General features: G+C 42.0%; 1 protein-coding gene across 2 annotated transcripts; it reads left to right on the top strand.

The window, feature by feature from the left end:
- The first annotated feature begins 834 nt into the window (after nucleotides 1-834).
- bco2l (beta-carotene 15, 15-dioxygenase 2, like) lies at nucleotides 835-22,172 on the top strand. Of its 2 annotated transcripts, XM_014172047.2 has the most exons (13): nucleotides 835-1,013; nucleotides 5,229-5,400; nucleotides 5,816-5,990; nucleotides 6,737-6,948; nucleotides 8,027-8,142; nucleotides 8,553-8,655; nucleotides 11,684-11,821; nucleotides 13,117-13,277; nucleotides 13,585-13,755; nucleotides 19,282-19,419; nucleotides 20,091-20,273; nucleotides 20,435-20,545; nucleotides 20,657-22,172. In XM_014172047.2, the coding sequence occupies exons 2-13, from the start codon at nucleotides 5,358-5,360 to the stop codon at nucleotides 20,771-20,773; spliced, it is 1,668 nt and encodes a 555-aa protein (XP_014027522.1). In that variant the 5' UTR covers nucleotides 835-1,013; nucleotides 5,229-5,357; the 3' UTR covers nucleotides 20,774-22,172. The 2 variants fall into 2 exon arrangements, with proteins under 2 accessions (XP_014027522.1, NP_001266011.1); NM_001279082.1 differs by lacking the exon at nucleotides 835-1,013 and having other exon boundaries at nucleotides 5,291-5,400; nucleotides 20,657-20,839.
- The last annotated feature ends 1,914 nt before the right edge of the window (nucleotides 22,173-24,086 follow it).

Below are 24,086 nucleotides of genomic sequence, written 5' to 3'. Positions count from 1 at the left end.
GATAGGTGACAACATTTGTTCAGGTTTTCTAAGGACAATCGTTTCGCAATTGTTTGCTCAGAATGTTTACATAATGTCACAATTTACAGTTCTTTATGTCCTGTTGTTGAACAGTATATTGTACGTTTGAAGAATTACGGTTTAAACTATCTTGCATTGTTTGTAATGGAAATAGGTTTGTAATCGTTATAAAATGGACTATAACTGCGGTGTCATATAGTGGCTGGTGTATGTGGTATAATTCTTTCACAGACATTTTTCTTTGTTACTCAATAATGACTAGCCTATTTCTCCAGATAAGGTGTGCAGCCCGTGGTAGATTCACTGCCTATTCACCGTCCATGATCCAAGTCCTGCTAATTGCTATGACTTAAAGCTGCCATAAAAGTGGGTGAAAGGTTCAATCACAGTTCACCAGCAGCTCTACTGTGTAAACCTGTGTATGGTTGTTTATGGAGGCTGAACTTAAAGGGACAGTTTGAGATTTTGAGTCAGATAAACACATGGATAGCATTTTATGTCTCTGCGTGCAGTTTGAAGGAAGTTGAAGGAGGTTTCTGTGTGCTCGTTGATCCTATAGACTTCCAGGCATTGTACTAACGCTAGTTAGCAATCGCTCCAGAAACGACCTTCAGAAACAACCTCCAAACTGCATGCAGAGACATAAAAATGGTATCCATGAGTTCATCGAACTATCCCCTTTAAATCAAAATGGCCATGGCACTCTTATCAGAGAGTTGCAGTTAAAAATCCTGTATTGAATTGGCATGTCTATGCAGTAAAGTTAATAACAAGGCAAACAAATCATCTGTGTGTTTTTAATGAGAGCCGGGGCATGTTAGAGAGGGTGTCAGCAACAGTGTCAGAGGTTGGCCTCAGCACAGTTCCACGCTTCAAAGGTCGTCAGTGACTCCCTTCCTTCTCAGCCTGTTTAAATCCCAGTCAGTCCGTGTGAGACCACAGACAGGACAACTGGCGCGGTGTTTTCCAAACCTTCACCGTAACACAGAGTGGTAAGCACACACACACGCACGCACACACGCACACACGCAAGCACGCACACACTCTTATCATCTTTTGTCGCTGTGTTCCCCTGTTTGGCTGCACCAGTAAACAAGCAACTTTATGTGTAAAGGAGAATTTCCTCCATTTTGATATGTTGAAATAATACATAAGACATTGTGTGCATTATTGGGATTTTACAATATTTCTTATCATGAACTGATGAACAACTTCATTCATTCATGTGTAGTCATAGTGATAATGTCATAATGTACACATAATGTACACAAAAAAACATCAATGCACCCAGGAATCCTTTCCAGAGGAGATCAATGTTATGAGGTCATTGTGTTTTGTCTTTGATCGTATTTGAAGGACTATACACATATTGCCTGTGAGAGGCAGTGTCTTTGTGATGATATGGTTGTATACTTTATGTGTTGTATAGTGTATACCGTTTTCTTCTGTTTGGTACCTAATAATCACTCGCTACTACTGTCCTCATTATCGATAGATTATGGCCTCTGTACCTGTTGATAATCTCACACCTATATGTGTTAGATAAGAAAACACAGATAGAGGATTATGTCTCCACCACCAATATCATCGTCAGGGGATCACCTCACGATACCTGAAGACAGTTATGTAATGAGTACTCTTGTATAAAGACTTTTGTTACTTTCTCTTGGTTCTACAATCTCTTGTATAAGTAGCTCTACTACCTTTAGTAGGTCAAAGTGCCCGTTTACACAGCCAGCTCAATTCAGATTATTTGGCAAATCAGATACAGATCCCTTTTTTTTCCCCAAACGTGTAAACAACAAAACAACTACATTGAATCTGATCTTTTGAGTTACGATTTGTATCATTAGTATTTGGTTCTAAAATCCAATACAATTCCGGTGCTCTGCATGCGAGTCTGGACATCAGCTCAGTTTGTTTTACCTCTAGAGGACCCCTTCCCGCTCTGATCCCGCTAACGGGATTTATTGACAAGATACCATGGCGGGAAATTCAAAACTGCAAGAATCTAATAATTTCAATTTCTCAAACAATCAACTATTTTTCACCATTTGAAAGATAAACATCTCCTAAATCCGACCACATTGTCTGATTTCAAAGAGGCTTTACGGCGAAAGCATAAAGTTAGGTTATGTTAGGAGAGTACATTGAAAATAGCTGTGTGTAATGTTTTGTCAATTCAAAGACAGGCGTCACCAAAAGCAGAAAACCAGCAAAAATTATGCACTAACCTTTGACAATCTTCATCAGATGACACTCCTAGGACATTATGTTATACAATACATGCATTTTTTGTTCCATCAAGTTCATATTTATATCCAAAAACAGCATTTTACAGTGGCGGTGAAATTCAGAATTTTTTTTCCCTCAAATGCTTCCGGTGAATCACCGTTACAATTTACAAAATTACTATTCGAAAACATTGGTAAATTATAATATTGTCATTCAAAGAATTATAGATTAACATCTCGTAAATGCTACCGCATTGCCAGATTTCAAAATAACTTTACTGGGAAATCACACTTTGCAATAAACGGGGTGCTATGCTAAGAACAATAGGCTAGGATATACAGGTTAGCACCATCTTGGAACCATCTAATATCAATAATACTAAATTAAATAATCCCTTACCTTTGATTATCTTCATCAGAAGGCACTTCCAGGAATCCCAGCTCCACAACAAATGTGGTTTCTTTCGACAAAGTTCATAATTTATGTCCAAATAACTCCAAGTTGTTCCATGTTGTTAGCGCATTCAGTAGGCTCCTCAAAATGTAGGGCGGGGGGGGGGAAGTCACGACGAAAAGTAAAAAAAAAAATCTATTTACGTTCGTTCAAACATGTCAAACGTTGTTTAGCATCAATCTTTAGGGCCATTTTTAACGTGAAACATCAGTAACATTTCAACCCGACCTCTCCTGTATCTTGAAAAACGTTTTGAAAAATGTCTCGCCTCACATGAACGTGCAGGTGCGCGCAATAATGAAGTGACGACATCCCAGGGACGTCAACTTCCCTTCCATCTCATTCGGTCTCTGTTCATCATAGACGCTTCAAACAACTTTATAAAGATCGTTGACATCTAGTGGAAGCCGTAGGAAGTGCAAAATGAATCCTTTGTCACTGTGTGATCTATTAGCAATGACTCGAAAATAGTACAGCCACAAAATACTCATTTCCTGCTTGTATTTTTCTCAGGTTTTTGCCTGCCATATGAGTTTTGTTATACTAACAGACACCATTAAAACAGTTTTAGAAAATTCAGAGTGTTTTCTATCCAAATCTGTTAATAATATGCATATCCTAGCTTCTGAGTTGGTGTAGGAGGCAGTTAAAAATGGGCACATATTTTTTTCAAAATTCTCAATACTGCCCCCTAGCCCCAACTCTTCACCAACTTTTTTCCATCGCTAGAGTCTCTCTCTCACCAGCCAGGCAAACTCACACACACACACACACGCACGCACATACGCACGCACGCACTCGCACACATGCACGCACGTATGCACACACACACGCACACACACACACACACACACACACACACACACACACACACACACACACACACACACACACACACACACACACACACACAAAACCTTCCGTTACCACGACAACCACCCCTGAAATGTTATGCAAACTCCAGAATTATAACCGCACGTCGCATTCTAAGCAAACCCATTACGACTGCTTATCGGATTCTAAGCAAAGCCCTCTAATACTTTGTTTTAGGAAGCCGCCACCAATGTCTTTCAAACTGTCACAATCTGCTGCAACTTAAGTACCCTTTTCACTCTTTATTTATTAAGTCTTCAACATGATTACTTCTAGGACGCAGGGACCTTGAGGACATTCATTCATTATGGTTAAGGTTAGGGCAATGGTTAGGAATAAAACAGAAAAACTCAACTTAAAAAAACAAGTGCCTACCCAGCAAACCAAAATTGGTTTTGTGAATGTTCCAAAACCCTTAATTAAGTTCCAGGAAAGGTGTAAGAACATGGCCCCCAAAAGTTGTAATCACACAAACCTGTCCAGTTGCACTAATGATTATACAATGTTTCTATTAAGGTGCACAAAATATTCCTCTGATTTTGCAAGAATGTTCACCAAACAGTTTTTTCCTGTTCTTGAAATGTTCCCAAAACATTTCATTAGGTTATGGGAACAGTGTGGGGACATTACGAGACACACAAAATATGGACAAGTAATTGCCTTGTAAATAATTGTGTTTCACCATTGAATACAGATACATGTGGCTACCACATAATCCACAGGAGTTTAAACTGATATTTAAAGGAACACTGACAGTAAATGATCATTGCGTCTGTGTGTTATTTCAGAGACAACATCAGTGTGAATACGCAACTCTGACATTGGTCTCATTTCAAACTGAGTGTGGACAGTCAGACATAAATTGGATTTAAGAAAAATGCTGTGTAAACATAGCCTAAATGTGTAACCCAAGCAGAGCATTCCTGTCTAAGGGGGTGCTAATGTTTCACATGCTTTGTAAACTATCATAATTGAATTGTTAACTTAAGCAATAAGGCCAGAGGAGATGTGGTATATTCAAGCAATAAGGCCCGAGGAGGTGTGGTATATGGCCAATATACCACGGCTAAGGGCTGTTCTTCTGCACGACACAACACGGAGTGCCTGGACACAGCCCTTAGCCGTGGTATATTGGCCATATATCACCAACCCCCGAGGTTCCTTATTGCTATTATAAACTGGTTACCAACGTAATTAGAGCAGTAAAAATAAATGTTTTGTCATACCCGTGGTATACGGTCTGATATACCATAGCTGTCAGCCAATCAGCATTCAGGGCTCGACCCACCCAGTTTATAACAAGTGATATGTAGCTGATATCCTGTCATTGTAAATGAGAATTTGTTCTTAACTAACTTACCTAGTTAAATAAAGGTTAAATAAATATATAAATATATATATAAATATATATATATATTTATGTTAGCCTGTTGGATTACCATGACTGATATGAGTTTACAGCCACTACCGATGACAACCTTATATGATGATGTTCCCTGACCTATTTCTCAACTCGACGGATTCATACCTGTCCAAAGACTCATATAGCCATAAAACATCAGATGATTCAACATCCTCTATGTGTGTGTGTGTCCTATGTGTGAGCACAACTGTATACATTCTGGTTGGTCTGTGTCTTCCTCTAGCAAACTCAGGCTCAACACTGCACCACAGCTTCAACACTGCACCACCAGGCTCAACACTGCACCACCAGGCTCAACACTGCACCACCAGGCTCAACACTGCACCACCAGGCTCAACACTGCAGCCCAGCCATGAGCAGCACCAAACAACTCAACAACAGGAGCGGAGACAATGGTGAGGTCACGTTCCCCTGTTCACACTATGCATGCACCAACCAATGGTTGTGTGCCACATCATCGACTGCACAATCGGGCACTAGATTGGTATAACATATGATGTGGTTAGCTGATACGTAAAATACCTATCCAGGCGTTGTAGGATCTGGCATGTGTCAGCAACGTCTGAACAGAGGAACGCGCCCCTTGTGCTTGTGTATAGCATGTAATAACCCATCGTGCAATGGCGTCACATTCTCTGAGACCTGAAGTGTCGACTTCAGGACGAAATGTTGATGTGAACGCAAGATCGAATCCTGTGTGTGTTGATTGACTGGGTGGATCACCTATCTCTTCCTCCTAACAAGTAAAAATGCCATTTAGGATCTGTGATATCAGAAAGCTTGAACATTTATCTTCTCTCGCCATGGCAGCATCCAAGAAGAAGTGCCCCTTGGCCATGGGGCTGGAGGGCATTGCCCCCCTGGTGCGCACTGTTGAGGAGATCCCTGAGCCCATCACCACAGTGATCAAAGGGAACATCCCATCCTGGATCAATGGAAGCTTCCTGCGGAATGGGCCCGGAAGGTTTGAGTTCGGCAAAGACAAGTACAAAATAAAATTAATAAATTGTATACACACACACCACTTATAATCAACACATACACACACAAACAAAGAACATGCACACACTTATACACGCAGACACTCACCCTTACACCCATAGACTCACCCTTACACCCAAAGACTCAACCTTACACCCATAGACTCACCCTTACACCCATAGACTGACCCTTACACCCATAGACTCACCCTTACACCCATAGACCCACTCATACACCCATAGACTCCCCCTTACACCCATAGACTCACCCTTAGACCCATAGACTCACCCTTACACCCATAGACTCACCCTTACACCCATAGACTCACCCTTACACCCATAGACTCACCCTTACACCCATAGACTCACTCATACACCCATAGACTCCCCCTTACACCCATAGACTCACCCTTACACCCATAGACTCCCCCTTACACCCATAGACTCACCCTTACACCCATAGACTCACCCTTACACCCATAGACTCCCCCTTACACCCATAGACCCACTCATACACCCATAGACTCCCCCTTACACCCATAGACTCACCCTTACACCCATAGACTCACCCTTACACCCGTAGACTCCCCCTTACACCCATAGACTCACACTTACACCCATAGACTCCCCCTTACACCCATAGACTCCCCCTTACACCCATAGACTCACCCTTACACCCATAGACTTACCCTTACACCCATAGACTCACCCTTACACCCTTACACCCATTTGTCTTTGTCTCTGTCCTCAGCTTCAACCACTGGTTTGACGGAATGGCCTTGATGCACCGCTTCTACATCCATGACGGTGAGGTGACCTACAGCAGCCGCTTCCTGCGCAGCGACTCCTACGTGCGTAATTCTGAGAAAGACCGCATTGTGGTGTGTGAGTTTGGAACCATGGCCATGCCTGACCCCTGCAAGAACTTCTTTTCTCGATTCTTATCCCGCTTCAAGATTCCCAGTAAGTGTCTTTAGAGTTGTGTCCCTCTGTGTGCAGTACAGTACATTCCCCATTGTTCTGGTTGTGGCTGGTGGCATTGGCCAGGGCTGTTGACTGTATGTATTGTGTTGCTCACAATGTATGTATTGTGTTGAGATTATAAATATGATGGTTGAAAGCTAGTGCATGTTTCTCTGAGTGGGAGAGCAGATTGTTGTGTGGGCTACCTGAGCAGATAGAAAGAGAAAGAGAGATAGACAGAGAAACTTCTGACTTTTAAAAGTTCAGTATTCAACCATTTCTGTAATTAAACTGAAGAGCCTTAAACATTGATCTAGAGAAGTATTTTGCTGCATCAATGCATAACCGATTGTAAACCAGCACAGCGAGATTAGGGTCAATAGAAAAAATAGCCTCATTGTAACACACCACATTTTTGAAGACTCAGATTGTTTGTGGCCCTCCCCTCAGCACCCTCCACTAGCACTGCCCCAGTATCTGTGTGTTAGAGATGTTGATGATGAGTATGACAGGTCTCCTATTAGACAGCTCTGCAACCGTTTTAATGTCAAAATACTTGAGTTACTCACAAAATATGGGGTTTCTTCGTTTACTCCTCTTACAGCCGGTATGTACTTCCAAAAAAGGTCTATAAGAATTGAATGTTCATCTTGTCATTATTGTACTGCCGTATATTGTTTATATGGTCTGTCTTTGAGTTTAGTTGCTCAGCGAAACCCCATATTTGGTGAGTATCTAACCGATTTTGACATTAAAACACTTACATAGCTGTCTAATGGGAGTTAGAATCGGCACTTCCTGGGCATTAGAGAAATCTCTAACGCACAGATACTGGGGCAAGTCCACAGATACTTGTGCCACAACAAGTGACTTTAACAGTCACACAACGTCTGTGTCCACTCCTTCCTGTTTAGATGAGTGTGATTAGCTTAGCCTGACCTAAAAGGAAACATATTGAAAGGTATTGGAAGGTGTTGCTGCTATAGGATGGTGTATAGTTTCTCTACACATATGCTTGTGATCACTGAGAAAAAAATGTTCTGTATGCTCCAGTCCTGATATCTGGATTTGTTAACAGAGGCCACAGACAATGCCAGTGTGAACTTTGTGAAGTACAAGGGTGACTATTATGTAAGCACAGAGACCAACTACATGCGGCGGGTGGATCCACAGAGCCTGGAGACCAAAGAGAAGGTACAGCTATTGTCTATGACAACTATCACACCAAGGATGGAGTTGAACATATTTTACAGAATTCAGGGGGGTCTTTTTTTTAATTTGTATGTATTTAACCTTTATTTAACTAGGAAAGTCAGTTAAGAACAAATTCTTATTTTACAATGACGGCCTACCCCGGCCAAACCCTCCCCTAACCCGGACGACACAGGGCCAGTTGTGCGCCGCCTTATGGGACTCCCGATCATGGCCGGTTGCGATACAGCACGGAATCGAACCAGGGTCTGTAGTGACGCCCCTAGCACTGAGATGCAGTTCCTTAGACCGCTGCGCCACTCGGGAGCCTGATCTTACAGTTATGATGATGATGATGTTTGCAGTGATGATGATAATGACTATAATGATGATGTGTGTCCTTATGTTCATAGGTGGACTGGTCTGAATACATTGCAGTAAACTCCGCCACAGCCCATCCTCATTATGACCGTGAAGGGGCCTCGTACAACATGGGCAACTCCTATGGCAAGGGCGGTACGTTATCTACCTACCTAATTACCTACCAACCTAGCTACCTACTTACCTCCCTACCTACCTATTTACCCCTACTAACCAACTTACCTCCCTCCCTCCCTCCCAACCTACCCACTTAGCTGCTTATCTACATACCTACCTACCTACTTATCTACCTACTTACCTACCTACAGTTGAAGTCGAAAGTTTACATACACCTTAGCCAAATACATTTAAACTCAGTTTTTCACAATTCCTGATATTTAATCCTAGTAAAAATTCCGTCTTAGGTCAGTTAGGATCACCACATTATTTTAAGAAGGTTAAATGTCAGAATAATAGTAGAGAATTATTTATTTAAGCTTTTATTTCTTTCATCATATTCCCAGTGGGTCAGAAGATTAGATACACTCAAAAAGCATTTGGTAGCATTGCCTTTAATTTGTTTAACTTGGGTCAAACGTTTCGGGTAGCCTTGCACATGCATCCCACAATAAGTTGGGTGAATTTTGGCCCATTCCTCCTGACAGAGATGGTGTAACTGAGTCAGGTTTGTAGGCCTCCTTGCTTGCATACACTTTTTCAGGTCTGCCCACAAATGTTCTATAGGATTGAGGTCAGGGCTTTGTGATGGCCACTCCAATACCTTTACTTAGTGGTCCTTAAGCCATTTTGCCACAACTTTGGAAGTATGCTTGGGGTAATTTTCTTCCCTCATGATGCCATCTATTTTGTAAGGTGGACCAGTCCCTCCTGCAGCAAAGCACCCCCACAACATGATGCTGCCACCCCCGTGCTTCACGGTTGGGATGGTGTTCTTCGGCTTACAAGCCTCCCCCTTTTTCCTCCAAACATAACGATGGTCATTAAGGCCAAACAGTTCTATTTTTGTTTCATCAGACAAGAGGACATTTCTCCAAAAAGTACAATCTTTTGTCCCCATGTGCAGTTGAAAACCGTAGTCTGGCTTTTTTATGGCGGTTTTGGAGCAGTGGCTTCTCCTTGCTGAGCAGCCTTTCAGGTTATGTCGACATAGGACTCGTTTTACTGTGGATATAGATACTTTTGTACCTGTTTCCTCCAGCATCTTCACAAGGCCCTTTGCTGTTGTTCTGGGATTGATTTGCACTTTTCGCACCAAAGTACTTTCATCTCTAGGAGACAGAACACGTCACCTTCCTGAGCGGTATGACGGCTGCGTGGTCCCATGGTGTTCATACCTGCGTACTATTGTTTGTACAGATGAACGTGGTAACTTCAGGCGTTTGGAAATTGATCCCAAGGATGAACCAGACTTGTGGAGGTCTACATTTCTTTTCTGAGGTCTGGGCTGATTTATTTTGATTTCCCCATCATGTCAAGCAAAGAGGCACTGAGTTTGAAGGTAGGCCTTGCAATACATCCACAGGTACACCTCCAATTGACTCAAATTATGTCAATTAGCCTATCAGAAGCTTCTAAATCCATTACATAATTTTCTGGAATTTTCCAAGCTGTTTAAAGACACAGTCAACTAAGTGCATGTAAACTTCTGACCCACTGGAATTGTGATACAGTGAATTATAAGTGAAATAATCTGTCTGTAAACAATTGTTGGAAAGATTACTTGTGTCATGCACAAAGTAGATGTCCTAACCGACTTGCCAAACTATAGTTTGTTAACAAGAAATTTGTGGAGTGGTTGAAAAACGAGTTTTAATGACTCCAACCTAAGTTGAAGTAAACTTCCGACTTCAACTGTACCTACCTACTTACCTACTTACTTGCTGTCGGTTGGTCAGCTTATTATCAAACCAAATTTGCACATTTTATGCATGCAGATGAACTACAGTGATACAAACACAAATGTTTCACTATAATTTAATCACTTGATTTAATAATAGCGATTATTATTATTTAAAGCGGCAATCTATGATTGCTTAAGACATGTTTTACTTTGAAATGAATTTTTATACTGTCAGGTTCAAAGTTATTGACACCCTTGATAAAAATGAGCAAAAACGACTGTATAGAATAAATAATACAAATATTGAGCTATTACATTTTTTACAAAATTATATTATTCTATACTAATACATCTGCTCAGAGAAAGAGATGTTGTTTAACAAATAACACAAAAATACATCTAAAAAAGTTGTAAAAATTCTTGCCACCCTTGTCTTCAATACTCTGACACCCTCCCCTTGCGAGGATGGAGTTTCAGCCTCCTGGCAGCAGCAACCAGGTTTTTGGCTAAAATGTCCTGGTACTTGGTAGAGTTCATGATGCAGTTGACCTTATTAACAAGGGCTGCAGAACCAGTGGAACCAAACAGACCCATAACATCAAAGTTCCACAACCATATTTTACAGTAGGTATAAGGTACTTTTCTGCATATGCATCCCTAAATCGATGCCAAACCCCCCACTGGTGTTTGTGGCCAAATAACTTTATTTTCATGTCATCTGACCATAGCACCACTTCCAATCCATGTGCCAATGCACTTAATGCAATCACTTTTTTATTACTTGTTAAACAAAATCATATTTTTTTTGCAATTGTATTAGTATAAAATAATATAATTTCCTGATTTTGTTTATCATACAATATAGCTCAGTATTTGTATGATTTATTTATATTTTTTCCTAATATTTATCAAGGGTGGCAATAATTTTGGAACTGACTGTATATACCCATTGATTCTTGAAGAATATAACTTAGAAATACCTAAAGATCTTAGTTCAACTCTCATGCCCCATCATTCCTCCAATGTCTGTAAACAAACACTGTGTAGCCTCTTATCCAGAGCGACTGAATACATTTTAATACTTTTTTTTGTAATTCATGTGGAAAAGAGACATTGGTCTCAGTATGACTCCCTGATAAAATAAAGGTTAAATAAAATCTATAGCCCCATCCCTCAACTGTTTACCAAATCTGTGGCAGGATGGCCGCTTTGGCCGCTTTAATGATAAACACTATTATCATGTATGATATGATGCTACCTCTGACATGTTGATTGGTAATGTAAATTGACCCTCTATTGGCCCATCGCTGTGTCTCACCCCAGGCTTTTTCTACAACATCATCCGTGTGCCTCCGCCTGAGAAGGTAGAGGGGGAAGACAAGGCTGATTTCAGTGGAGCTCAGGTCCTCTGTTCCATCCCAGCCTCTGACTCCAGGAAACCATCCTACTACCACAGCTTCGGTCTGTATCCATCCATCACCTCCCTCCACCTCCCTCTGTATCTGTCTCCCTCTACAACAGCGGTGCTGAATTTCAATGACTGGTTCTCACTCTCCTAACTTCCTCTTTCTTTACTACCTCAGCTAAAACATCTCCATGACGGTTGTATATGTGCGTTTGTCTGTCTGTCTGTCTGTCTGTCTGTCTGTCTGTCTGTCTGTCTGTCTGTCTGTCTGTCTGTCTGTCTGTCTGTCTGTCTGTCTGTCTGTCTGTCTGTCTGTCTGTCTGTCTGTCTGTCTGTCTGTCTGTCTGTCTGTCTGTCTGTCTGTGTGTGTGTGTGTGTGTGTGTGTGTGTGTGTGTGTGTGTGTGTGTGTGTGTGTGTGTGTGTGTGTGTGTGTGTGTGTGTGTGTGTGTGTGCATACGTCAGTCTTTCTGTCTGTTTGTCTGTCTGTATGTCTGTCTGTCTGGTTCATAAAGCACGTTATTGGAGGTAAAATCTAGACGCTCACAATATGAAGTAGGTTGTTTGAAACAGTGGTGAATACATGTTGCTTGAAGTGCAGTAGACCAACATAGCTATAGTACTTTTGATGCTTTTTACCAGCCCTAATATAACTTTTCAAATTAAAACCTAGTTTTGGGGATTTAATAAAATACAGTGTATTCAGAAAGTATTCATCACCCTTGACTTTTTCCACATAAGTCATTGTTGTGTTACAGCCTGAATTCAAAATGGCTTCAATATTTTTTTTTCACCCATCAACACACAATACCCCATAATAACAAAGTGAAAACAAGTTTTTAGACATTTTTGCAAATGTAAATAAATATCTAATTTACATAAGTATTCACACCCCTGAGTTAATAAATGTTAGAATCATCTTTGGCAACGATAACAGCTGTGAATCTTTCTGGGTAAGTCTCTAAGAGCTATCCAGACCTGGATTGTACAATATTTGCACATTATTATTTTAAAAATTCTTCAAGCCCTGTCAAGTTGGTTGTTGATCATTTCTAGACACCCATTTTCAAGAGGTGTGAATACTTTCTGAAGGCACTGTACTGTATGTTACCTGCCCAGGATATAATGTATGTTGCCGGTCGGAGGCCAGTATTTTTAGCTACACATAATACCCTCAGCACTACCTTTATCCCTGTGTTGTGTGACTGCAGCCATAATACCCTCAGCTCTACCTCTATCCCTGTGTTGTGTGACTAGCCATAATACCCTCAGCTCTACCTCTATCCCTGTGTTGTGTGACTGCAGCCATAATACCCTCAGCTCTACCTCTATCCCTGTGTTGTGTGACTGCAGCCATGTCAGAGAACTATGTGGTGTTCATAGAGCAGCCCATCAAGCTGGACTTGCTCAAGTTTATGCTGTTCAGGATCCAGGGCAAGAGCTTCGACAAGGTCATGACCTGGGAGCCACAGTACGGCACCATCTTCCACGTGGTGCACAGACACACAGGCGAGGTGTGTGTTAATGACCCAAACAATCTACATGGTTACAGTCAATGTATCAAATAAGGAAATCTATGCATTTCCCAGGAAATCGACTCAATCCCCCAAAGCACTGGTAAATGTATAGATTCTGTGGAATATCTGTACATTAACCAGTGCGACGGGGAATGTATAGATTGTTCCAGGAAATCCAATCGTTTTTCCAGATTTTACACATTTCCTGTAGCATTTGCACTTATAGGACTAGCCCATTTCATCTCTAATTGGCTTGTTTGTCACCAATATGTCTAAAGACTTTTTGGTCTGTTTCATCCAATAGCAAAGCAAGGTAAAGTACAGCGCCCCACCCATGTTCACCCTTCACCAGATCAACGCCTACGAGGACAAAGGGTTCCTTGTAATGGACATGTGCTGCGGGGACGATGGGGACGTCATTGGAGACTTCACACTAGAGAACCTTCGCAGGGCTCCAGGGGAGGAGATGGACAAGGTTTGTTGGTACAACGAACACACACACACACACACACACACACACACACACAACACATATACAGTTAAAGTTACATACACCTTAGCCAAATACATTTAAACTCAGTTTTTCACAATTCCTGACATTTAATCCTAGTAAAAATTCCCTGTTTTAGGTCAGTTAGGATCACCACTTTATTTTTAGAATGTGGAATGTCAGAATAATAGTAGAGAGAATGATTTATTTCAGCTTTTATTTCTTTCATCACATTCCCAGTGGGTCAGAAGTTTACATACACTCTATTAGTATTTGGTAGCACTGCCTTTAAATTGTTTAACTTGGGTCAAATGTTTCGGGTAGCCTTCCACAAGCTTCCCAAAATAAGTTGGGTGAATTTTGGCCCATTCCTCCTGACAGAGCTGGTGTAACTGAGTCAGGTTTGTAGGCATCCTTGCTCGCACACGCTTTTTCAGGTCTGCCCACAAATGTTCTATAGGATTGAGGACAGGGCTTTGTGATGGCCAATCCAATACCTTGACTTTGTTGTCCTTAAGCCATTTTTCCACAACTTTGGAAGTATGCTTGGGGTAATTGACCATTTGCAAGACCCATTTGTGACCAAGCTTTAACTTCCTGACTGATGTCTTGAGATGTTGCTTCAATATATCCACATCATTTTCTTTCCTCATGATGCCATCTATTTTGTGAAGTGCACCAGTCCCTCCTGCAAAAAAGCACCCCCACAACATGATGCTGCCACTCCTGTCACAGCTGTCTTCAGGAAAGGACCAAAATGCAGCAGAGTTAGTGTTCGTCATCTTGAATTTAATAGAAAGAACACTCTAACAAAAACAAACTGAGAAAACTGACAGCCAACAGTCCTGTCAGGTGCAACCACACTAAACAAGAAACAATTACCCACAACCCCAAAGAAAAACACACACTCCTATATAGGACTCCCAATCAAAGGCAACTCAACACACCTGCCTTCAATTGGGAGTCCTAATCACCAACAACCATTCACACACACACAAAAACCCTGTCACATCCTGACCAAAACTAATCCAATTGCTCCCTCTGCTGGTCAGGATGTGACAGTACCCCCCCTCAAGGTGCAGACCCCGTAATGCACCTTACAAAAAGAAAACACAACAAAAAATCCCCAATACCCCAACAAAACCAATAAACAATAACCCCTAAACAATAAGGGAGGGAAGGGAGGGTGGCTGCCGTCAACGACGGCACTGTGCTACACCCTCCCTCCCCAACCCACCTATCCTGGAGGTGGCTCAGGTGCGGGACGTAAATCTTGCTCCACCTTCGGCGTCGTCCACTTTGGTGGCGCCGAAAGCTGCGCCGGGCAGATGGGCCACTCGAGCTGACCCTGGCAGACGGACCACTCGGGCTGGGCCGGAGGGCAGGCGGGCCACTCGGGCTGGGCCGGAGGGCAGTCGGGCCACTCTGGCAGACCCGGGCAGTCGGGCCACTCTGGCAGCTCCCGACTGGCGAGGCTGGGCTGACGCACTAGATGCCTGATGCGTGGGGCTGGTACTGGACGTGCCAGCCTGGAGACACACACCTCCACGCTAGTGCGCACAGCGGGAAACACCGGACCGTAGAGGCGCACCGCCTGTCTTGAGCGCAGGGTTGGCATCACCCCTTCAGGCTCGATGCCTACTTCGCCCTGGCACATGCGGGGCGCTGGTACTGTGCCTACCGGCCTGAAAATCCCAGGCCTCACCACAGCCCCAACCCAAAAGCACGGGACCTGTCCAGTCTGCCCTACAAGGGTACGGGGAGCTTGCCTGGGGCTCCAATCTCGCCCCGCCAAATAGCCTTTGTGCCCCCCCCTAAAAAATTCTTGGGGCTGCCTCCCGGGTTCTACCTGCCTCCCAGGCAGATTGTCACAGTGGACCCGCAACTGCTCCCATGTCCAGTCAATCCTTTCCTCCAATACTTCCAGCGACCAGGGATCCATCTCCTCCCGAGCGCGCTGCTTCCAATAGTCCTCCTTGACTTCCCTCTGTCCTCTTCTCCACTGCTTGGTCTTTTTGTGGTGGGTAATTCTGTCACAGCTGTCTTCAGGAAAGGACCAAAATGCAGCAGAGTTAGTGTTCGTCATCTTGAATTTAATAGAAAGAACACTCTAACAAAAACAAACTGAGAAAACTGACAGCCAACAGTCCTGTCAGGTGCAACCACACTAAACAAGAAACAATTACCCACAACCCCAAAGAAAAACACACACTCCTATATAGGACTCCCAATCAAAGGCAACTCAACACACCTGCCTTCAATTGGGAGTCCCAATCACCAACAACCATTCACACATACACAAAAACCCTGTCACATCCTGACCAAAACTAATCCAATTGCTCCCTCTGCTGGTCAGGATGTGACACTCCCGTGCTTCACGGTTGGGATGGTGTTCTTCGGCTTGCAAGCGTCCCCCTTTTTCGTCCAAACATAACGAGGGTCATTAAGGCCAAACAGTTCTGTTTTTGTTTCATCAGACCAGAGGACATTTCTCCAAAAAGTACGATCTTTGTCCCCATGTGCAGTTGCAAACCGTAGTCTGGCTTTTTTATGGCGGTTTTGGAGCAGTGGCTTCTTCCTTGCTGAGCGGCCTTTCAGGTTATGTCGATATAGGACTCGTTTTACTGTGGATATAGATTATTTTGTACCTGTTTCCTCCAGTATCTTCACAAGGTCCTTTGCTGTTGTTCTGGGATTGATTTCCACTTTTCGCACCAAAGTACTTTCATCTCAAGGAGACAGAACGCGTCTCTTTCAGTAGCGGTATGAGGGCTGCGTGGTCCCATGGTGTTTATACTTGCGTACTAGTGGTTGTACAGATGAACATGGTACCTTCAGGCGTTTGGAAATTGCTCCCAAGGATGAACCAGACTTGTGGAGGTCTAAATTTTTTTCTGAGGTCTGGGCTGATTTCTTTTGATTTTCCCATGATGTCAAGCAAAGAGGCACTGAGTTTGAAGGTAGGCCTTGCAATACATCCACAGGTACACCTCCAATTGACTCAAATTATGTCAATTAGCCTATCAGAAGCTTCTAAAGCCCTTTTCTGGAATTTCCCAAGCTGTTTAAAGGCACAGTCAACCTAAGTGTATGTAAACTTCCGACTTCAACTGTATACACACAAACACACAGAAATATACTATATTATACTGGTAACCTGTGTAAAAGTAGGTTGTTTGAAACAATGGTGAATACATGTTGCTTGAAGGGCAGTAGACCAGCATAGCTATAGTACTTTGATGCTTTTCACCAGCCCTAATATAACTTAGCAAATTAAAAACCTAGTTTTGGGGATTTAATAAAATACAGTGCCTTCAGAAAATAAATTGTTTGCTATTTATTTCGGATTAAAAAAAAAATGGTAACTAATTTTGCATATAATGTTGCCGCTACCGTCTCTTATGACTGAAAAGAGCTTCTGGACATCAGAACAGCGATTACTCCCCTTGAACTAGAGGAATATTGTTTCTTTCATGAGTCTGACGCAAAGGCTATACTGCTTCCCGGAGACCAGGCCCTCATCCAGTCATTCGCTTGAAGAAAAGACGGCAATACAGGGGGCGGTAGTCTGGCTAACTTGTGAGAATTTGTCGGCGAGTTTATAAACCACCACTACCCTCGGTATTTTTGGCCAACATGCAATCATTGGAAAACAAACTGGACGATCTACTATTAAGAATATCCTACCACATCAACACTATCATGCCAGAAACCCTAGACCGACTCCAATTCGCATACCGCCCCAACAGATCCACAGATGACACAATCTCAATCGCACTCCACACTGCCCTTTCCCACCTGGACAACAGGAACACCTATGTGAGAATGCTGTTCATTGACTACAGCTCAACATTCAACACCATAGTGCCCACTAAGCTCATCACTAAGCTAAGGATCCTGGGACTAAACACCCCCCTCTGCAACTGGATCCTGGACTTCCTGACGGGCCACCCGCAGGTGGTAAGGGTAGTCAACAACACATCTGCCACGATGATCCTCAACACTGGGGCTCCTCAGGGGTGCGTGCTTGGTCCCCTCCTGTACTTCCTGTTCACCCACGACTGCATGGCCAAGCACGACTCCAACACTATCAAGTTTGCTGACGACACAACAGTGGTAGGCCTGGTCACCGAAACAATGAGACATCCTACAGGGAGGAGGTCAGAGACCTGGCAGTGTGGTGCCAGGACAACAACCTCTCAATGTGAAACTGATCGTGGACTATAGGTAAAGGAGGGCCGAACAGGCCCTCATTAACATCAACGGGACTGAAGTGGAGAGGGTCAAGAGTTCCTTGGTGTCCACATCACCAACTAACTATCATGGTCCAAACACACCAAGACAGTTGTAAAGAGGACATGACAACCCCTTTTCCCCCTGAGGAGACTGAAAAGATTTGGCATGGGTCCCCAGATTCTGAAAAAGTTCTACAGCTGCACCATCGAGAGTATCCTGCTCGGTTGCATTACCGTCAGGTATGGGAACTGCTCAGCATCTACAGAGGGTAGTGCATACGGCCCAGTACATCACTGGGGCCAAGCTTCCTGACATCCAGGACCTATATTTTAGGCGGTGTCAGAGGAAGGCCCAAAACATTGTCAAATACTCCAGTCACCCAAGTCATAGACTATTCTCTCTGCTACCGCACGGCAAGCAGTACCAGAACGCCAAGTCTAGGACCAAAAGGCTCTTTAACAGCTTCTACCCCCAAGTCATAAGACTGCTGAACAAATAAACATATCAAATGGCGATTTACATTGATCCCCCCCCCCTTTTTCTTTACACTGCTGCTACTCGCTGTTTATTATCTATGCATAGTCACTTTACAAATGACCTCGACTAACCTGTACCCCCGCACATTGACTCGGTACCCGTACCCCCTGTATATAGCCTCGTTATTGTTATGTACATTTCTTGTGTTACCTTGTGATTGATTTGAATTTTATTTTATTAACTCTATTTCTTGATCTGCATTGTTGGTTAAGGGCTTGTAAATAAGCATTTCACTGTAAGGTACCTGTTCTATTTGGCGCATGTGACAAATAAAATTTGATTTGACATTTTATTTAGCCAAGTTATCTTTACTCATTGTGTATTTATTATTACTTTTATTATTACATGTTTTACTTCTCTATTATTTCTCTATTTTCTTTCTCTCTGTGTTGTTGGGAAGTGCCCATAAGTAACCATTTCAATGTTAGTTGACACCTGTTGTTTACGAAGCATGTGACAAATACAATTTGATTTGTTTTGATTTGCACTAGAGCTCAACCACTGAGTAGTTATAAAACTACAAGAACAATTCACAATGATATCCTGCCCACTGCGAACATATGCAACAGATTAGCTGACATGCTGTTCACACATACTGTGGTTCGTTGTTACTTTAAGTTAATTTATCTTACTACAGCTGCTGACAGATATGTGAAGAATAATTAATTATAGGCAATTGGTTTTGTTTTGTAAAATGTCTGTTTGTGAAAATGTCTGTTTTGTTTTCTGCTATGTCAGTTTTATAACTCCATGTGCAGAAACCTTCCACGGAGATACGTCCTACCCCTGACGGTAACTGATGACACACCCAGCGACCAAAACCTTGTCACTCTGCCTTTCTGTCAAGCAACTGCGGTCAAGACTGGGTGTGGAAAGGTGTGTATACGTGTGTGTGTGTGTTTGTATATATGCATGAATAAATTTGGGATATTTCCTGCTGTTCAATGAATTGTAATTTCAATGAATGATACAACCATTGACTCTTGAAGAATATAACAAATTGATGAGCTTAGTACAACTGTCTTATCTTATAATAACACTATATATACTGTTGTTTTACTCCAATGATTATGTTTTATTGACATTTTCATACCAGTATTTTATAGCAAACTAAGGGCTATATTATTTTCTGTATTGCTGAAGCGTTACAGATTGTACGATTGAATTGTAAGGGCAATTTCCGATTAAGCCGAAATATGCAGTGTTTACCGTAAATGCAGTCTCCGCCAACATGAGAACATTGCCTTAAAATTTGAATTGAACTTTAGAGTTGAACTTCCGCGATACGGACTGAATAGGGCCCTAAGTGATGGGCTTGCTGTTTAGGCTGAAACACAAACTCAGTATTGTTGCTCCCAGAGGGGAAGCACAGCACTCAAGCACAATTGAACCAGCAACCCTTTACTCATAATTCTGTAAATGGCAACTACGTCTGCTAATGCTAACCCCTGGCATTGTGACGCATGTGTTCTGGCTGATGAAAAGAAAATGTGTTTTTGTTGTCATGGCTACCTGACATGTCTTTCTCTCTTTGGGGTGTGCTGCAGGTGCTTTGTACACACGAGGAACTCTATGATGAAGAGCTGTTCCAGTACGGTGGCCTGGAGTTCCCACAGATCAACTATGCTCATTACAATGGGCGTCCTTACCGCTACTACTACGCATGCGGCTTCGGACACCTGTTCAGCGACTCCCTGCTGAAAATGGATCTGGAGACCAAGAAACTTAAGGTTTTTCTTTTTGTAACTCTTTCCCTCTGAAAAAGACCAATTATCCACAGCTCAAAAGCACCTTCAGAGTCAATGGTGAATCAGCTAGACTGCTAGGCCATCTTTTAGTGACCTACTGCTGTGTCCAATTTTAAGGACATATTGACATTTTCTCTGTGTAGGCGTGGCGTCACCCTGGTCTGTTCCCATCTGAGCCTGTGTTTGTTCCTGCGCCCAACGCAACCGAGGAGGACGATGGTGTGGTCATGTCCGTCATCATCACACCCAGAACTGTAAACAACAACATAACAACAAAAACAACAACAAAAATGTATATTCACCATTGATGAATTAATTACCTTTGACATAACATTGTACAACCATCTCTATATTTCTGTTTCAAGGAGAAAAGCACGTTCCTGCTGGTTCTGGATGCCAAAACTTTCACAGAGCTGGGCCGGGCAGAGGTTCCAGTCAACATTCCATTTGGAACTCATGGAGTGTTCAATGAGATGCACTGAAAATGCTAACGTCACAACCCCTTCAGCATTCTGCTTATGAAATGACTCCGTCCATGGATGTCTTTTATGATGTTGTTAAGATAACATCTCTAACTACTGTAGTACTCTTGGACCATTTTCGGTACAGCCAGAGAAGGAAGGCCCTCTCCTCTGAGTCTTGTTCCTCTTGAGGCTAAGACTATCAAGGTGTATTCCTTCTAGGGAGTTTTCCCCTGCCACTGTACTTCTGCTGCTTGCTATTTGGGGTCTAGGCTGGGGTTCTATAATAATAATAACAATAATAAAGAAGTAATACATTCGATTTTTATAGCACTATGAAGTATTTTATACCAACTGCTAAGGTAGAAAGGCTTTATAAATACATCGAATTGATTTATTGATTTCACAGAACTGAGGAGGACCAGTTCCTCAGACCCTGTTAAAATGTCCGTCTGTAGACACATCTATCTATGTCTTCACCTCATCAAAAGGTACCCTGCTTTGTAAAGTAAATGATGTTGGTGACTGATCTGGTGGTTTTTCATGGACATTAACTGTAGACCTTGGACCAAAACTTGTGCCGGTTTTTCACTACTTTGGTATTCACAATCAGTGTCAATATTTGATCAAATATTTCTGCGGCAACTAATTTTCTCTACAGCAAATTACAAGTCAACTGAGGCTCTGAAGTGAAATGAGTTTTACTTGTTTAATTTCCGATCTTCAAAGTGTTTCATAACATGTACGCATTTGAAATACTATACTCCCATAGCCATGCAGTGCACTTACAAAACATGAAAATGCCTCCAGGAAATGTAATTTTAGTTTAAGTAATGTGATATAAAATGGACATCGTCCAAAAAGCGAGTAAAACAAATGGCTTTCAGCATTCAATAGCCACCACTGAGAGCCAAAGGAAGGTCACATTGAAAACTCAGATTGCATTTCATCCTGTTGTCATGGCCCACTGTAAGGGTGACTTACAAACACATTCTTTTCATAGACTGAAACAGATTCAATTGTTACAATACAATTGTAGAATGCATTGCAAATCTATATTCATTTGTCAATACTTTATAATTGTCATTGTCAATGTCATAATTTAGCTGCTAGCTGGTCACTGAAGGGAATGTAGTCCAGTGGGTTGCACACATATTAGTGAGAGCAGGAAGACTGAAAGAGAAGCGGAAGTAGCAAACGGCTGCCTATTTAATCATATTTTCCATTCAAGCCAGGTCTCCCTAGGTTACTTATTAATTACCCCATAATTCCTAATCTAATCAGTCATGCTTAACTACTCTTTGTACTCAAATATTCAAATGAATTAGTGGTCTATCCAAAGGGCAGGAACATTGGTATGAGGGGAGGCTGTCAGGGACCGCCTGTATCGACATTTGAATAAATGTGGCACTAATTTGCATATTGTCAAATGGTTGGATTTTGTGAATAATATTTACGAAACACCCCCATGTTCATTTTATATCACTCACACTTCATGGTGGAGAAAAGTTTGAGAAAAATTACTCATTCTCGTAATTAGATACATTTAATGCAGGGGTGTCAAACTACATTTCTGGAAGGCCATGTGTCTCCTGGTTTTCGTTATTTCCTTTCAATTCGTGTGCCAATTTAGTTCCTAACCAAGTGGGAAGGTAGTATTTACCACATACAGATGAGAAAAATCCACCTGAGTGTCCCTCAAACTGATAATTACTAGTGTGAAACTCGTCTTTCTGAGCTCCAACTTCTCCCACATGCTGACCTCTGACATCACCTACTAAGGAAATGACCTCGAAAACAGCATTTTCAGCAGTTAAATGCAACAACAAAACATGATTTATTAAAAACAATCTATTAATATGGTTTTTGAACACTTTATTTTGTTTGCGAGCATGATAGCTGTATGTTTAGTTTATTGTTGATGCAGCTTGTTTGCCATTAGCCAATAAGTGTTTCTCAACGAGTTCAAAGCATATGAATGCATCCAACTCGTATTTACTACTTCACAACTAGAAATTAGCACCTTCCCTCTTGGTTATGAACACAGACTTAGACAACTAGGTAAGGGGGGTTCCTAACAAGTAGTGACATTAATTGATCAATAATGTACAAGGGAGGAGTGAAAACTCACAGACCATCGGCCCTTCAGCAATTGAGTTTGATTTATGGCCTGTGTAGTAATGTTCCTGGTCGTGTTATGGGAAAGCTAGCCTATAAGTCTGGAAAACTAGGCAACATCTAGTATAACTCTGTTCTCTCTAATTGTACACACTGCTGATGTTTTGCGATGCTACAGTGGAGCAATTATATACCCATGGAGATAGCCATGGTGTACCATGTCAACAAGAACCAACTCCCACTAAGGAGTCTGATAGCCTGACAGAGCACTGCATGAAAAGGATTTGTGTGTGCAGCATTAGAAATTGATCATTTATGAGGGAAAAGATAATTCACAATTTTGGGGCTAAGTCACTGATTTGCATTGTGGGGCTAATCCACATCACAACACTGGAATCATCCGATTATTCATATGTGTGGAATAAAGCTCTGAAAGGAGATCAGCCTTGCCAACAGGTCAAAATGAACCTGATTCTCAGATTAAAAGAAAATCTGGGATAGAAGCCTGCCTGACAGTTTACCATCATTATTAGGCATATATAGTTTGTCAATGTGCATGTCTCTAAATAGAGACTTTGTTTTCAAGATTTGTAAAAAAAATGATGATGGCCAGGGCCTATTTAAGCAATGAAGCACAACCAAGTCATATCTTTGAAAGACTTGAGAATTCAAACATTTTGAAAAATGGAGCCTCAACGTTTACTTCATGGCATCCTTGGCATTGGCACAATACAGTATATTGTGTCCCTTAACACTCTATGTTTGAGACCAACATTCTAATGCGACATGAAATGAAATGATGGGATATAGCTGAAATGAATGACGCTTTTGTTATCATCTCTGCTATACGACAAGTCCGCATTTCATAACTGTTCGACTGGTAGGCCTGCATTAGTTTCGTGTGTAGCTCCACACGTTATGAGCTGGCATTGACATGGAAAAAGTAGGGTAAAATGTGATCTCATGAAAGTACCTGACAAATAAATCAACATTTATTACGCATTTAGCGATGTGCAGGAACAGGCACATGTTCTGCCTTGACTTTAAAAGAGGACATTCGTTTTATAGTGAATGAGCTAGCAGATTGTGGAAGCACGACATATAAGACAGCAGATTCCAAAATGTCACAATCCACTGAACATTATTTCCATGCGTAGACTATAACAGAGTAGACCTAATCGAGCTGTGTCAACCGGAAGATGGACTGTCATAATAG

Source organism: Salmo salar, chromosome ssa24 (assembly GCF_905237065.1).
Source record: "Salmo salar chromosome ssa24, Ssal_v3.1, whole genome shotgun sequence".
In the NCBI taxonomy this organism is placed as follows: Eukaryota; Metazoa; Chordata; class Actinopteri; order Salmoniformes; family Salmonidae; genus Salmo; species Salmo salar.
Note: the sequence above shows the minus strand (reverse complement) of the source record. Positions and strands in the feature narration are given on the sequence as shown.